This window comes from Cavia porcellus, unplaced genomic scaffold (assembly GCF_034190915.1).
Source record: "Cavia porcellus strain 051 isolate PalLab524CR breed Dunkin Hartley unplaced genomic scaffold, mCavPor4.1 scaffold_12, whole genome shotgun sequence".
In the NCBI taxonomy this organism is placed as follows: domain Eukaryota; kingdom Metazoa; phylum Chordata; class Mammalia; order Rodentia; family Caviidae; genus Cavia; species Cavia porcellus.
In genome coordinates, this window is record NW_026947495.1 from 22,930,128 (window position 1) to 22,946,203 (window position 16,076).

At 35.2% G+C, this 16,076-nt stretch overlaps 1 protein-coding gene across 2 annotated transcripts in view; it reads left to right on the plus strand.

Annotated features, from left to right (window-relative positions):
* Nucleotides 1–15,538, plus strand: part of Slc35f5 (solute carrier family 35 member F5) — a 38,035-nt gene extending 22,497 nt beyond the window's left edge. Inside the window, exons 11-16 of one of the 2 annotated variants that reach the window (XM_063258970.1) lie at nucleotides 887–991; nucleotides 5,313–5,472; nucleotides 7,240–7,330; nucleotides 9,949–10,103; nucleotides 10,898–10,994; nucleotides 12,905–15,538. In XM_063258970.1, the coding sequence (XP_063115040.1) occupies nucleotides 887–991; nucleotides 5,313–5,472; nucleotides 7,240–7,330; nucleotides 9,949–10,103; nucleotides 10,898–10,973 (587 nt within the window). In that variant the 3' untranslated portion in view covers nucleotides 10,974–10,994; nucleotides 12,905–15,538. The remainder of the gene's footprint in view (nucleotides 1–886; nucleotides 992–5,312; nucleotides 5,473–7,239; nucleotides 7,331–9,948; nucleotides 10,104–10,897; nucleotides 10,995–12,904) is intronic. The other variant, XM_063258971.1, reaches the window with a different exon arrangement.
* Nucleotides 15,539–16,076: the final 538 nt, after the last annotated feature.

The following is a 16,076-nucleotide window of genomic DNA, read 5'->3' on the forward strand; positions in this document are numbered from 1 at the left end:
TTTCCTTTGCTTTAAAAACTTTAGAAAATCTCTAAAAAATTTGATGTAGTAAAACATAAACTTTTAGAATAATTGATGTAAGTATTGAGTATGGTCACATTGCAGAAGCACATTATTTTAAATACTTATCAAGTGTTTTCAAAGGCTTACAGAAATGTTTTTGAGAGTGAGTTAATGAAGTCAATATTTATTATTTATATACTGTGAACTTCACATTATATTAGGTATTTTGGAACATTTATGAATATGAATTATGTGTTTTTTAATTTTTAAGAAATTCTGAATTAGGAACATAATGGTGTTATAAAATATAGCCTCTAGAGAATAAAGTAATATTGTACTTACCCAAAGTAAATATTAAATTGTCTAATACAGACGATAACTGGGTTTGACATTCAGCAAAACAGCGAGGATGCTTTATGGAAGAGGTGGGACAGTAACAAAGCCTTGATGCTAGAAGTGGTGGTGAATATGCAAAATATATGGGGGTCGGGGGCAATAGTAACATTTCAGAGATGGAAAAGAGCATTTGCTAAGTTGGACAGTGTCAAATACCAAAATTGTTTGTGTAGAGAAAAGATAGGAACAGTCTATTTCAAAGTTAAAACCAAAGTGTTACTCATGAGGTTTATTATTCTAACATAGTAGGTGTTTGGTTAGATTACTGAGGTAAATGCTTTTGTGTTTATTTACATATAAGTATTTTATATGTAAATATTTTACATACAAAATTGTTTCCTATACTGTTGGAGGACATGGATGGGATAGATTGGCTTATACCTTATCTTTTCACTTTTGTGTATTCAGTTCCAAAAGTAATATCTGACATATTATTAGATTTTAGGTTTAGATTAGATTTTAAGTCATTATGTTAATTATTTTACAGGTTCCATTTGGTCTCTTGCTGGAGCCATGCTGTATGCTGTGTATATTGTTATGATTAAAAGAAAAGTAGACAGAGAAGATAAGTTGGATATTCCAATGTTCTTTGGTAAGATTATATTTGTGAGATGGCTTACTTTAAATGATTAACTTAGGATTTGTTTTGATTTTTTTTTAAAAAACCCTCTTAAAGATTATGAAGTTCAGTCTGAATATTTTTCTCTTGCCTTATCATCATTGTATACCTATGAAGCTATACCCATTCTCTTAATGTGTGGTAGAGAAAGGAATTTCTCCTAGCACCTTGTTTTGCATTAATATCTTTAGCTTATGAATCAGTTTCTTCAATGATGTGTCAAAATTGCCCTACAATAAACATGAGACTTTACATGCTATATTACATATTGTATTATTAATGTAACGGCAATATAATACAAGGTTGGAAGCTTTGTATTGGCAAAACTGCCAAAAATGATAAATGTAATACTATTCCAATCTGTATATTTACTTTCATTAAAAATGTGGATCAGCTGGGGTTTAACTCAGCAGCATAAGCGCTTGCCTGGCAAGCATGAGGTCATGAGTTCATCCCCTTATTAAATAAATAGATAAATAAAAAAATAAATAAAAGTTGTGGGCCATTTGAGGGTTTTCCATTTGGATTTTATCTCTTTCATAACATAGATTTTATAAACATTTATTATAAAATTATAAATAAAATTATTATAATAGATTCTCCAAGTGCTCAATATAGTTTCAGGCCTTGATTATTAGGTTATTACAGGTGAAATATCTAATATGATTTTCATTTTTCTTACCTAAAATCAGCCCAGTCCAGAACTTACAGTATTTGTAAGGTTACAAAGAAGGGTAGATTGGCATGGTATCTTCTGAAATCTATCAGAATATAAATAAATAAGTCTGTAGTGAAAGTTTGAAGTGAATCTCACAGGGAATCAGGAAACTTAGAACCTAGCTGTTGCACCTTCATTTATTATATACAGTGCTACCTTGGTTCATGAACTTACTTTGTTCCACAGTTCTCGGGAAGAAGACTACATTTCTGTTTGTGCAAAAAAACTAGCTGCAGTTGTGTTCATGCAGCCAGCTTTTTTGCAGAGTTTGCAAACGAAAACAAAATTTAGCCAAAAGCTTCTATTTGTGGTCGAATTGTTCACAAACCAAAGAGTTTGTGAACCCAAATACCACTGTTCTTATTTGAAAACTGAAGATACTGAATGAGCTGAGTGGCTTCCAAATTCAAATTTGGTGACTTCAGAAAATCTTGAGTGGACTGGAGGAGAAGGTGTGGTTCTTGGACTCTTGCTGCTTTCACTGGGAACATTCCGCTTTGCTGGATTTTTTGCACTATAATTTATAAAAAATATTTTTCCCACTAAAAATAGAGAACAGTATAAATGCCTGCACCCAAGATTGTCAGAAACAAAACATTTGGAAAACAACTGGACTAAATGATAGCCTAAGTTCCTTTTAAGTATAGAATTCAGGAAATATATCTTTACCCAGACAGAATATCTATCATCAAGAACGCAGAAAACAGTGAATGCTGGTGAGGATGCAGGGTGGCGGGAGTTGGGAGGAAGCCTTGTATATCTTTGGTGGGAATGTAAACTAGTACAACTGGTATGGAAATCAGTGTGGAGGTATTTCAACTAAACCACCCATAGAAATACCATTTCACTCATCTGTACCTTTCCTGTGTATATTCCCAAAAGAATTAAAGACATCACATTGTACTGATGCATCCAATACCCATACTGAATAGTGGCCATTTACAGTAGGTAAGCTCTGAAAGTAGCCTAGGTCTCTGTCAACAAATGAATGTGTAAAGAAAATGTAGTATGAGAAAAAGCATGAAATCGTATTGTTTGGAGGAAAATGGATGAAACTTGAGACCATCATGCTAAGTAAAATAAGCTAGACACAAATAGCATGTTTTACTTATATGAGAATGCTAAAATATAAATAAACAAATGAATAAAAGGTGGAATAATGGGAATCTAGAAGGCAGGCTCTTGGAGAGCAGGAAGGTGAGGAGAAGACAGGAATGAAAAGAAATGGAAAATGGTCAAAATGTTACATGCATGAACCAAAATGAACATTACTGTTCTGCATTACAAATACATGAGAAAGAGATAATTTAATGACATTTTAGAGTCATAGAAAATTTCATCTGGTACTTTTTGACTGTTTCAACAAATACTTGAGTCCATAGCCCTTTTTTTTGAACTGGCAAGAAAAATGAATTACTTATCAGCGGAAGTCTCATAGTGTGTAACTCAACATACTGGTCTTTTATGTGATATGAGATGCATAACAATATTGACCTGCTCTGAGCTTAGAATAGGCAGGATTTGAAGAAGTCAGGAATGGCGGAGGCTCTGCAGGCAGGAATGTGAACAAGAGGCATTACAGGGCACAGTAAGTGGATCCGAATAATTGTGCCAGATACCATCAGGAAACAGCAGGAAGGTGTGTAGGGTGAGGTTCTGGAAGATCTGGGGAAGAGGTGAAGTGATTTGACTTTGTCTCTGGATCCAAAAGTAGTTAATTTTTGTGGAATTTCATGGCCTTGGCACTTAATGGAAAATAGATTTGATTCTTGCTAATGCCAGATTTTGGTGTTTTACGTAGAGTGACTTTTAATGTTACTTACTGTAGGTCATGGATCACTTACTGGTTTAAATGTCCTTTGGTGTGTTTGCTTTTTACCACTGCCCTAAGTTAGGGTTTCTAATGCGGACTATGAGGCAGGGGTTTGATCTGCATGGTTTATTAGTTGCGCAGGTGCGGAGTCTTCTGAAGGAAAAGAAGTAGGGAAAGCAGGACAGAAAAGAGGAGAGAACCACATGGTCACTGGTGCAGTTCGTCCAGTGGGAACAGCCGGGGACATAGGTCAGCAGCACAAGCGCTGCCTGGGAAGTGTGAGGGTGCATGTTCCATCCCTGGTACCACAAACAAACAAACAAATGAGTGGGAACAGGGATGCGGGCACAGGTCAGCATGTCTAGGCACACCGCAAGTTGCCCGAGGTTGAGCCAGGAGGCTTGAGCCTTGAGGCCAGCACTGTGACTTTCCCAGTAGTCAGGCAGCCTTTAGGTAGTGGCGTGTGGCATGACGGGGAACAGACATTCTGGGAAAGGCTGACTTGTTTGCTGTCCACTGAGAGTTCTTCAGAGAACACGACAGCTGTGAATCACTCCCAGCCTAGTTACAAGTATTCAGTGGTACAGCAAATATAAAATGTATATTGTAAATTAATTTTCTTTTAAGAAAGCTCTATAGTTACCACCTGAATCTTGTGGCAGATTTGTGACATTAAATTGCATAGAAAAATCCAATGAACATTTCTATAGTATAGTTATTTTTCTTTATAATCTTTACAGGTAATAGTCATTTATAAGCTTAATTTCTGTAGTTACTAATAGTTAACTTTACTGAGTGCCTGCTATGTGTATTTTATAAATGTTTTGGTTAATCTTCCCACCAACCTAAATAATTAAATATTATTTATAGAATGAAAAGTAAGGCTTCAGTCAGGGTCTGCTTCTTGTATCTGGTTAATATTAGTAGGAAGTGGTAGAGTTGGGATCAGAACCCTAACACTCAGACTGTAGAGCACAGACTTTTAGCAGTTAGTCTGCATGTAGTTGAATAGTTATTTGCGTATACATGTTTCCTCACCATTGAGCTTATGAAGTCTGGGAATGCAAGAAACAGGAATTTGTCTTCTTTGGAACCTTTCTTCAGTATTCTTAGGCTAGCACAAGCCCTTTAAATACAAATACAGCCAGATGTGGTGGTGCACACCTTTAATACCAGCACTCTGCAGGCTTAGGAGGATAGCTAAGAGTTTGGGCCAGCCTGGGCTACATAGTGAGTTCAAGGTCAGACTAAACTAGCAAGACTAGCAAGACCCTGTCTCAAAAAACCAAAAAGAATCAATCAGAGTACAAGTTAGCCAGAGGATTAGCTCAGTGGCACAAGCACCTGCCTGGCAAGTGTGAGGTGAGTTTTATCTCCGTTACCAACAAAAGCAAACAAAAAATACAAATACAAGTTGAATGAGAGAGTAAACTACCCAATTCCTCATAATTTAGAACAAATACACAAACTTACACGCACCAGTGAATTCTCTTAAGTTATAGAACACTATATATTATTCTCTAAGATTAAAAACTCTTCACTTTGCATTGTGATTTCTACGTAGTTGCTTCGTGAAGTTGTTCAATACAGGTTTTTCTGGGGTTGACCTCACAAGACTTAAGAAACAAGCTATCAAAATTTACATTTAAGGAAACTTATTGGAGTCCTTAGTGTAAAATCTTATGTTTTCTAATAATAAGAATTACAAGTTTGGAAAATTGAAAAGTTTTAATTTTTATCTCTTTTTTTCCCCCCACATTTAGGTTTTGTAGGTCTGTTTAACCTGCTGCTCTTGTGGCCAGGTTTCTTTTTACTTCATTATACTGGATTTGAGGACTTTGAGTTTCCCAATAAAGTAGTGTTAATGTGCATTATCATTAATGGCCTTATTGGAACGGTTCTTTCAGAGTTCCTGTGGTTGTGGTATGTACGGTTTATACTTCTGTGACAGATTAGTTATCAATGTCTTGACTTTCGCATTGTCTAAGTATAAACATGTTCCTTTTGACTTGTGGCCCTCTCTCCATGCATGTGCTTGCCTGTATTAACTCTTTAGAGCAAGGATATTGTACTTAACTTTTCTGTGCCCATTGTGAAGAGTAGTGCCTTACACATAGAAGGATCACAGAAATACTTACTGAACAAGTGAATGCAAAGGCATGAGCGAAAAATATGAAGTTCTAAACTTGTAAAAATGTGTTAGAAAGCAGAGTACTTTGTGAATGAAACTGGTGATTATCTAATGGACATCCAGACTTTTGAGATGTCTGTGCCAAATATTTACTTATGATTCTAAGGGAGAAGCTAGGGAATGTTGTTTACTTAAGACACTTTGATTGTTCCTCCACTTTTTTGTTTGTTTCTTTTCAAGATCAGAAATGTAAATCATAAACTGGTTAATTTGAAATGTTAATATATTTTAATATTATTGTTAAATATATTGACTGTGATAAGCTTAAAATAAGTTTGGACACAGTATCATGTATGGAGTTTGAGAGACCTTTTAAATACAGACTATACTTTTTACTTTTCTATTCAATAGAGATTGTGAAAAAAATTCACAAATTTTAATACATAATTCCCAAATGAATTTTATTACATATCAAATAGAACTACTGAGTAGTTTTCCCTTGCAAAAGACTACAAAGCAGATAGCTTTTCCCATGAGGTCTCCTTCAGAGCTCTGCCTGCACTTTTCTCCCCACTTCCTAATTCAAGAAATCTGTTTTCTCGATAATCCTCCCTACACACCCCTTTTGTGTATTGCAGATTAGTTTGTATTGTAATTTATGTACTACTTTGCTGTTGCAAAACTTAATATGAGTTTATTTACTCAATTCATTTTTATATTCATTACATGCATTTTATGTGTTCTGTTGTTTTTAATCTAAAAATTAATTGATAACAAAAAGATTCAACATTAGCTAACTAGGGAAAAGCTAGATTAAGTCAAAATTTTAATGCTATTGGGTTTTACTTTTTTAAATTTTAAATTTTAAAATATGTGCTAAGTTTTAAAAGGTGGTAACTTATTTTCTTCTTATATACCCTAGTGGCTTATTTATGTCTGTTTGGTGTATTTTTTTCAACTGTACAAACTTTTATGCAGATATTTTAGAATTTGTTGCAACATTGGTAATTCATAGTGAAAGGAAAACAAAGAGCTTAGCTTTTGGTTAGGACAATTGTTAGATAAATCAAAAATAGGAAAATTGTCGTTAAAGTACTTGGTTTTCTTTTCTGTGCTAAGCCAAGGCAGTAACACATTGTTTAATTTTCTTCATAATGAGATTTTTTTTGCTTTGGTTATAGTCACATGTTGGCATATCACTTTCGACAGTCTATCTATGAGGTACTGTTCTATAATCTTAATACTCTGTTTTCATTGTTAATCAAATGTTTAAAAAAACTATAAAAACTAACGATCTTTTACATTAATGAAAACAGTAAATATTCCAAGTTGGACACTATCTGTAGTCAGAACTGAAAAATAGCATAAAATACTTTGAACTTTCTATACTTATTAATACTTTAATATTTGAAGATAAACTTTGGAATCATTTTAATGACATTAATTTTTGAGTCTCAGTCCGTCCTAAATTTTTGTCTCCTTGATCTCTCAACCCTATAGTTTGGGAGAGAAAAATCTTGGTTAAATTGTATTTTAAATATAGAAAAATTTTTTTCCAGGGGCTGCTTTCTTACCTCATCATTGATCGGCACCCTTGCCCTGAGCCTTACAATACCTCTATCCATAATAGCTGATATGTGTATGCAAAAGGTAAGACAAACTACTTATTTTAGGTATTTTAAGTATGATATTAAAACAGATCTGTTGAAAGCTAAAGGAGGTAACTAAAGTACAGTGAATATAAACATGAATAATATTTTTGTATCTTTTTTCCTAAGGTACTTTACTATGCAGAAATATAAAAAGTACCAAAGAAAAGCATTTCTAGCTTTTCTTTTTTTTTTCTGAATTTCTAGGTTAAGGACAGTATTTTTATATGTAATACTCTAGTTTCGAATTGATTATGTTCTAGATGTCTCTGTTCTAAATCAGTGGTATGGAACAGGCGGTACTTTTTTGTTTTCTTTTGGTAACCGGAGTTGAACTCAGGACCTTCTGCTTGCCAGGCAGGCGCTGTACTGTTAAGCTATATGGACAGCCCAGGAGGTACATTTTACTACATCTCTGAGTTAACTTGGGAGATGTTAAACCTTTAACATTGTGACAGTACTGCTATAGAATTGAGCAGCTCATAAATAATGTGGTTCCCAGGGAGTGTTTATTTCAGTAGATAGGTGTCCTTCCCTTTCCTAAGGAGACTTGCTGTGGATGCAGGATTCTGATGATAAATACTGGCAGTGATGACATCACAGAAAAGAGATGTCTTCTGCTACCATCTTTGAAGGGTATCCTCCTTGAGTAGCAGGAGGAAAGAGACATGCCTTTGCCTAATGCTGAAAGATGGATGAGAGCCACTTAGCAGTCAGTACTTGTAAGCTTCAAGTAACAACAGTGTGTATGTGAGTGTGTTTTGATTTAATATAAGTAGAAAAGAGAATACTTAAGATCAAGGGCTTATAATATACAAATAATACTCTGATTCTGAGAGCTGTTTTTCTCTAGGTATTTGTGTTTTTGTGGGATAAAGGCAGAATAATCTCAGAGATGTTCTCATTATTTGAAAAGCAGTTCTGTGCTGATGTTTCTAGCTTATTAAATGTTCTGGAAAATATTCAAAAACAGTTAGTTTACCAATGACTTGACAACTAACTGAAGGCTTATTAATTTCTCTTAGTAACTACTCTTACCTGGTATTTTTAGGTCTGCTTAGTCCCTAGTGTTCGAGTATCATACAAATGGGGCGTTAAACATTGTCTGTGATTATTCTTGTGTTGTGTTATGCATTGTGTTCCTCATAAAAGACATTATTCTCATGTTTTACTCTGATTAATGAATGGTGTATGTTTTCCACAAGAAGGAGTCTTGCTTATAAAATCTAAATTTTTTCTTTTACTTTTCTTTTTAACTCGAAGAGCAAAAACAGTTTTTCTTCCCTGTTTTAAAGATAGGCGTTACTTTATTCATCATCATTCTTAAAGCAAACCAACAATGATGTTGCTCCTGTCTCGGAGTTAATCAGCACACAGGTTTTAAAAGTTGTTTTTGATAACTACTTTATTGTAATCCCAAATTCTGTGTACAGTCACCCAAGTATTGTAATCCCTTTCCCAGTCTTCCTCACAATCCAAAAGTTGTATTTATGCTCCCATTGAGATGTTATTGGAATCCCGGTAAGTTAATTACAATCTACCATTCCAGTGCCACCGATGGCAAGTAAAGACAATAAGACATATTCCAAGTTAAGGGCAGCTAAGGGGTGCTAAGTCCAGTCCTCATGAGGATGTGCGGTCAAAGGCCCTGATCCTAGGCCTCTCCCAGAATTTATTACCTTGTGAAGAAGGGGATAGCTCGAGGGTGGTGGGAAGTACCTGAGTAACTGGAGCAGGTTAGCCAGGTAGGGAGAAAAGCATCTTTGCAAGATGCAGAGATAAGGATATAAAGAAGGATCAATTTGCATAATTTAATTAAGGTAGCAACTGAATTGTTTTAGGGGGCTGCTGCTTTGGTTTCTGATATGTAAACTTGCGTGCCCTGGAGAGTCACAGCCTCTTTTATCTTGAGGCACATACCCAGTTGACATTCCTGGAGCTGACTGGCTCTACCATCCCACTGTGCTTATGTATTTTAGAGAGTGCGCTGTGGCGAGGAAACAGGAGGCTGATGGCTTTAGAGATTGCATACCAGTACCTCTGCTAGCAATGCTTAGAGCCAGTTGAAGAGAGAAGGAAACACCATAGCCCGCTCTGTACATATCAGTATAAGGAAATAAGTCTCCATATAATCAAAGTTATAGCAATTGTTCTGCAGTCAAGGGGAGTCACTCAAATTGCCTCCCACATTGCTTGAGTTCAGATGGTGCCACCATGCGCAGCTTAAACTGTGAAGTTCTGAAGATGAAACCAAGGGGGAGGAATTCACCTGAGAATAGGCAGTAGACTAAAGCAGAAGTGCAAATGTGTGCAGGACAAAAGTGTCGTTTTTTAGGTGGTCTTACTCTTGGCGTACTCTGCCTAGTGAATGAGTAAGTATCCCTTCTTGGTTCTTTCACATTTCCCAAGCAAGACTTATTGGCAATTTAGGCAAGTGGAATTGTAAGTTGAAGGCCTAAATTCTTTTATTTTATGATAAAGTACTTAATAGTGCCTTTTCAATGCTTACTCTTATCTTCTTTGTGTTTTAACGTAGTCTTACTAGAATTTATAGATGGAAAACTTACATAAAGGGAAAAATTCCCTTAATGGTATTTTTTTTCTGGATCTTATTTTTAGGTGCAGTTTTCTTGGCTGTTTTTCGCAGGCGCTGTCCCTGTGTTTGTTTCATTCTTTATTGCAACTCTCCTGTGCCATTATAATAATTGGGATCCTGTGATGGTAGGAATCAGAAGAATTTTTGCATTTATATGCAGAAAACATCGAATTCAGAGGTAAGTTTAGTTTCTATATAGATTGTTACAAAGTATTTGCTAAATGAAATGAACATTGTCTCATACTTCCTTAACTTTTAGACATTTTGTGAGAAATTAGTCAAGGATTATAATTTATCTTGGTATTATGCCAGAGAAAAATATTTTTGCTCAGGTCGTTTTAGTCATAAGATAGTTTCTTCAGGGTTGGGGATATAGTTCAGCTGGCACAGCACCTGCCTGGCAAACATGAGGCCCTAAGTTCAATTCCCAGTACCAGAAAAGAAAATAGTAAAATAAAGACCAAAAACCAAAAAGACAGTTTATTCATTGCTACTTTTTAATAAAAAATGTTTTAACTGATGGGTAACACCAAAGGGCTTACTGTTTTTCTGTAATGAATTTGTTGTAGAAAACATATTGGTTTGAGCATAATTCATAAGAGAATATGTTAACATTGCCTCAGATTTTCTTTTTAAAATTTCTTTCTTTTTAAGAGAGAATGAAGCTGGATATAGAGTAATACCAACACTCTGGGAGGCCCTGTCTCAGAGTAAAACATTAAAGAAAGAACTGAGGATGTAGCTCAGTGCAAAGGGTGTGGGTTGAATTCCCAGTACTGCAAAAATAAAGAGAATGCGTTTTACATTTTGTACAAAAATAACATGAGATAAATTGTTGGGGACTCCTATGCTACTTTTGCTTCCACAACTGATTTAAATCCTGACTTCACAGCTTCAATCAGTATAATAGATCATGTTGAAGATTCCCTTTCAAATCTAAGTTAAGCTTTTTCTTGTTTTTTGTTCCTTCAGAGCGCCAGAAGACAGTGAACAGTGTGAGAGTCTTATTCCTATGCATGGTGTTTCTCAGGAGGATGGAGCTAGTTAGCTGCTGTTGTCTGTAGTTCAGGTTTGTATGTGAGCTGGCATCAGTGTTGAATTAAGCTTCTTACCTTCATAATATATAAAAAGAAATTTCATAATTAGATATTTGACAGGCAATACAGCCAAAGGCAGTATAATCTCTGGAGTCAAAGTGCTTGTGTTTTAATTCCAGCTTTTTGTGTGCTGATTGTGTGGCCATATATAAATTTCTTAACCTCTTTATGCCTCAGTTTTCCTGTTTGTGAAATGGTAGCCTCCCATAGAAGACTGTTAGAAATATGAAATACTTGGTAATTAAATTAGGGTCTGATTCATTAAGTGATCATTAAGTTTTAACATTCATTTTTATTGCTAAGAATCACTTTTTAAAAATGATATACTCTAGCAAAATATTTTTTCTCTATTATTAAAAAAATGTGGTAATTTAGTGTATAATCAGTGTTTTGGGTATCTAGTACAACATAAATGCTGATTCTGTGATTGATTTTTTTTTTTTTTTTTTTTTTGGTACTGGGGATTGAACTCACAACTCTACACTTGCCAGGCAGATACTTGTGGTGCTGAGCTAAATCCCTGGCCCTGCTTTTTCATTTAACAAAGTTTTAGGGACATTTTTTCATATTAAAAATTTTAAGAAATACTATCTTTTGTTATTTTTTGAAGGACACGGATAGTACATGGCACTTAATGATTTGTTAATGAATGCTTGAAATAAATCCAATATATATCTTTGGCATGTATAGAGCTGGTTCTTTATTTAGAACAGTAGAACACTGTCAATCACTAGAGTTCTGGAGGTTTTCTGTTCCTTCCTTCTGCGTTATCTTTAGGCAGTTTCTATTGAAATGTTTTGCAGCTGAAGCAAGGTTTTCCCTACCACTTAGAATGTTGTGCAGCTATTGTCAACACTCATTTTGGCCTTGAGTCTTAAGTTTCACGGTAAATTTGCCTCTAGTATGTGGTAGCATATACCTGTGAGAGGCTGAGTCAAGAGGGTTACCATGAGCACAAAGAGAGCCTGGGCAAGCCTAGTGAGTTCAAGGCCACTGTCTAAAAAAAAGAAAAACAAAAACGTTCAAGGCCACTGTCTTAAAAAAAAGAAAAACAAAAACGAGTTGGAATTTACCTTCCATCTCAGGCCGATTATCTTCTTTTTTTTTCCTTCCCTTAGAGTTAAGCATTAAGCCTAGTGTCTCTCTCACATGTCCTGGGTAGCCCTGACCACGGAGCTGGACCCCTACTCCTCTGAGTTGTTTTTAGTGTAGTTAGTATTGCCATGATGGTTACATGTGCACGTAGCTTGAGTTCTGATTCTGAGCCTTCTTGTACAAAGCAGCTTCCTCTGACCCACCCTCCCGGTCCTGCCTTTCTTTTCCTAGTCTGTAAGGAAATCACCGTAAACCCTTAGATGATTCTTTTGGTATGTACCTCCCAGTATCTTTGTATACACTGTTTCCATGTCTTGTTCTCTCCATCGAGGGAATCCTCACTGACTTTCTCACTCATGTGGATGAGGAACTCTGTTCCCACCCCACAGATGAGCCTGCTCTCAGTCCTGTGTCTTTCCTACCGCTCCCTCCTCGCTATATAGTTTCTTTATAGTTTCTGATTTATATTTACTGTTTATATTTTTACAACTAAATAAATGTTAATTACCAAGCCATGTAGAATACTACCTGGTATTTTTCTAGTCCAGGGACCCTATATATCATGACGTAGCTATTTCAGTATTAAGATCAAATTCAATGGCTGGGAATTATACGGAAATTTGATTTGGTTCTCATCCAATTTGGTTTTCAACCAGAATCATGGAAAAAATTAAGTTGAACTGAGGTACCACTGTAATTTACTTTTAAAAATATAAACTATAGAAGGTAAAAACTATGAAAATTAAAAGCTAACAATGTCTATTTTTTTGTTCTGCTTTGTTTTTAGCCTGGTGATGGAATATTATACAGCGAAGAGACAATCTCTGGCAAGTTTTTGTAGAAAAATGTTTCAGTGCCTAGTCTGAAAAAATAACAGTTTCAGTTCTTTGAAACTCTAAATATATTTTCCTCATATCTTTTCTTCATTTTCATAATGAAGTACTTTACTATATAGTTGTGTACATATCACTACAATTACAGGATGTTCCAGACCACAGTCCATCTAAAGGACTACCCTGCCTTATATATCTCAAGAATTTGAGTTGAAGAAATCATTTAACTAATCAAGGAACAAAATCCTAATGTTCTGAAGGTTTATTTTCATGTATTTGTTAAATGCTGGACTATATTATAAAAATGTTTTCAAGAAATCATTTTAAGTATGTAGATCACTGTGTCTGGCTGGTAAAATGTTTAACATAAGCAGCTGACAGTACCACGGATTGTATTATTGAGTTTGGTAGGGTATCACAAATTAACTACACAGAAAAAAATGTTTATATAACAAGTGTGTTCTTGCAAATTTGGTGAAATTTCAAAGAGAATAAATATTTGAGAAAAGATCTGGTAACCTTACACTACATATACCATATTTCATAGCATTAGGTGCCTTGTATTTTAAAAGTGTGACAAACATGACAAATTTTGAAGGGGAAGTATTATAAAATGAAAAACTGTGTATTTCTAATGGCTGTATGCTATAAATTTAATTGATAAAACTCTGTTTAATTTAGAGTTTTAAAGAAATATTCTATCTTCAATTAAATTTTCATAATGGAATGATTAAATTGAAGTGTTAGAGTATTACTAAAATAAAATGTTTATATGTGTGTGTTTCTGATATAGATGTTCAGTGATTTCACACTGTGTAATGTGCCAGATTAGAACTGGGTGCTTCTTTAAATAACTTGTTTTCCTAAGTAAAATTTTGGTGGATAAAACATCAAAAATGAAAGTCAAGGAGTGATGTACTTTTAAAATTACATTTGAGTTTTTCGCCAAGATTAAATTAAATATAAAATATTCCTAATGGCAAACTCTTAAATACAGGTCTTGCTTGCACTTACCCATCTGTTCCTGGCCTCTGTTCACTATAAGGGAACATATGTCTTGGAATTCACAGGCTTTCAATTACTCAGAATCCATCCCCTTTTCAAGGTTTGTGAGAATAGTTTAGTTCTCTGTAAAATTTTTTTTTAATGAATCTGATTTGTAAAATCTCACTTTGCAGAGCCCCACTTCAGTTTATCCTGTACACATCCTTAAAGTTGCTTACCTGTTACCCTGAGTCTGAAATGAAGTTTAGCCATCTTTCCACATAGTCCCGAGAACTTTTGTATTATATTAATTGAAAAGGTTGTGCTATTAAAATGAAAAACAGACGGGTGCTACCAATAATTCTAAACTTAAAAATGTTGGTTTTGTTACACTTTGTCCTGTTTAACTTGACAGGATAAAAGCATGTAAGACATAGGAACTTCTGTGAAATTTCCTTTTAGCAAGAACTTCCTGAAATAACATTTCAGTTACTCAGTGACTAATTCTGGTTGAAGTTTATTCATTTTTGTTTTTGCCATTCAACAGCTCACAAAGATCTTTTCACAGGGCAAAATAGTTGAGGCAAAGGAGCTAAAACTAAAATTTTAAATAATTCTTAAAATATGATAGGAATAGAAGTTAAACTTAGCAGGGTTTTTTGGTGATTGCTCATGTACACTGTGCTCACATCACACGTTGTGTTGTTACTTAGGATTGTAGAACTGGTTCGTAGGTCTTTGTTAATCTGCTGTGCAGATCTTTCCGAGGCACTCCTCCACTGGACTGCTGCCTTGTAATTGATAACTGTCAGAAACCTCTGCCACTAACCTAGTTAGCCGAGCAAGTGAGTAACTGCTGCTTCGCTTGCCTTCCTATTATCTTCTCTCTCGAGGCTTGCTTTTCTGGATGCTTGTTGTATCTGAATACTGTAGACTAGAGAGTGAGCACTTAAAGACCTCCTTGCTGCATATTTGTATTTAAGTGTTTAGCCTGTCAAGAAGCTGAGTATTGGAAGCTGGGTGCCCTGGTGTCTGTGGGTGACGTCAGCTTCTCAGGAGGCTGAAGCAAGAAATTCTCTAAAGCCCAAGAGTTTAGAGACAATCTGGGCAGCATAAAGAGACCCTGTCTCTCGAACAAACAAAAGTGCTGGCCCGGTTTCCTTCTGGGGATTGTCTGAAAGTAGGCAGCAAGGCCCTGGGGTCACAGTGTCTGTGTTGCTTTGGGAATGCTGGTGAAAAGTCACTTTCCAACTACTGCTTATGTTTCTCCCCTTTTAGGAAAATTCTGGCCTCTAGTTACATTTTTCTGAATCTAAAGATACATGGGGATTTCTCATACTTTATTTCAGTCTTTACTTTTCTCTTCATAAATGATTTAAATCCCATCATTGTATATTTCAAATTATAACCTTGATTGAAGGAAGCTATTTTGTCACAGACTTGCTCTTAAATGATCATTAAAATCTCAAGCACAGTGAAATTGCAAAGTGAGGCAGCTTTACAGGTGCTTGGCTGAATGCTTTCTGGGGCTTAGAAAGGCCATTATGTATGTGTAATACACCTATATTTATTCCTTTAAATAAATTTTGATTTTTTAAAATTGATATATTGGTTTCTGTCATCCTGGCTTAGTTAATTCCTTATGTTAAAGTTTTTCCCTGAAATTTGATGAATGGAGTTCATTGTTTTGTAGCTGAACTCTGAGCTTTCAAGGTTAAATGTGAGTATTCTAAAAGGTACACAGCCTTGCTTCAGGAAAAATGCGAATGCCCACTTTAAAAGCAGTCAGGCAGAGCCAGCTGGGTTGGAAGGTATGACTCCTCTGGAAGTCAGGTTTTCTGAAAAGGCCAGTAGCACTAATCCTTAGTTTGCTGGCTGAGGAGCTAAAATGTCTGTAAAGAAGGATAAAGAAGAGAATTATAAATTAGTGTTTTTCCAAAACCTTATTAGCAAATAAGTGTTATTTTGAATTTATGCAGTTCTGGTTGTTATGATTCTGCTACATTTCTCCCTGCTCTCCTTTTGAAATATTCTTTTTTACTAAATAATATTTCAGGGAGAATCTACAGAAATAGGAGATGAATATTATCTGACATTTACACACTTACATGGGTAAAATACTGTATGCTGACTTGTGATACT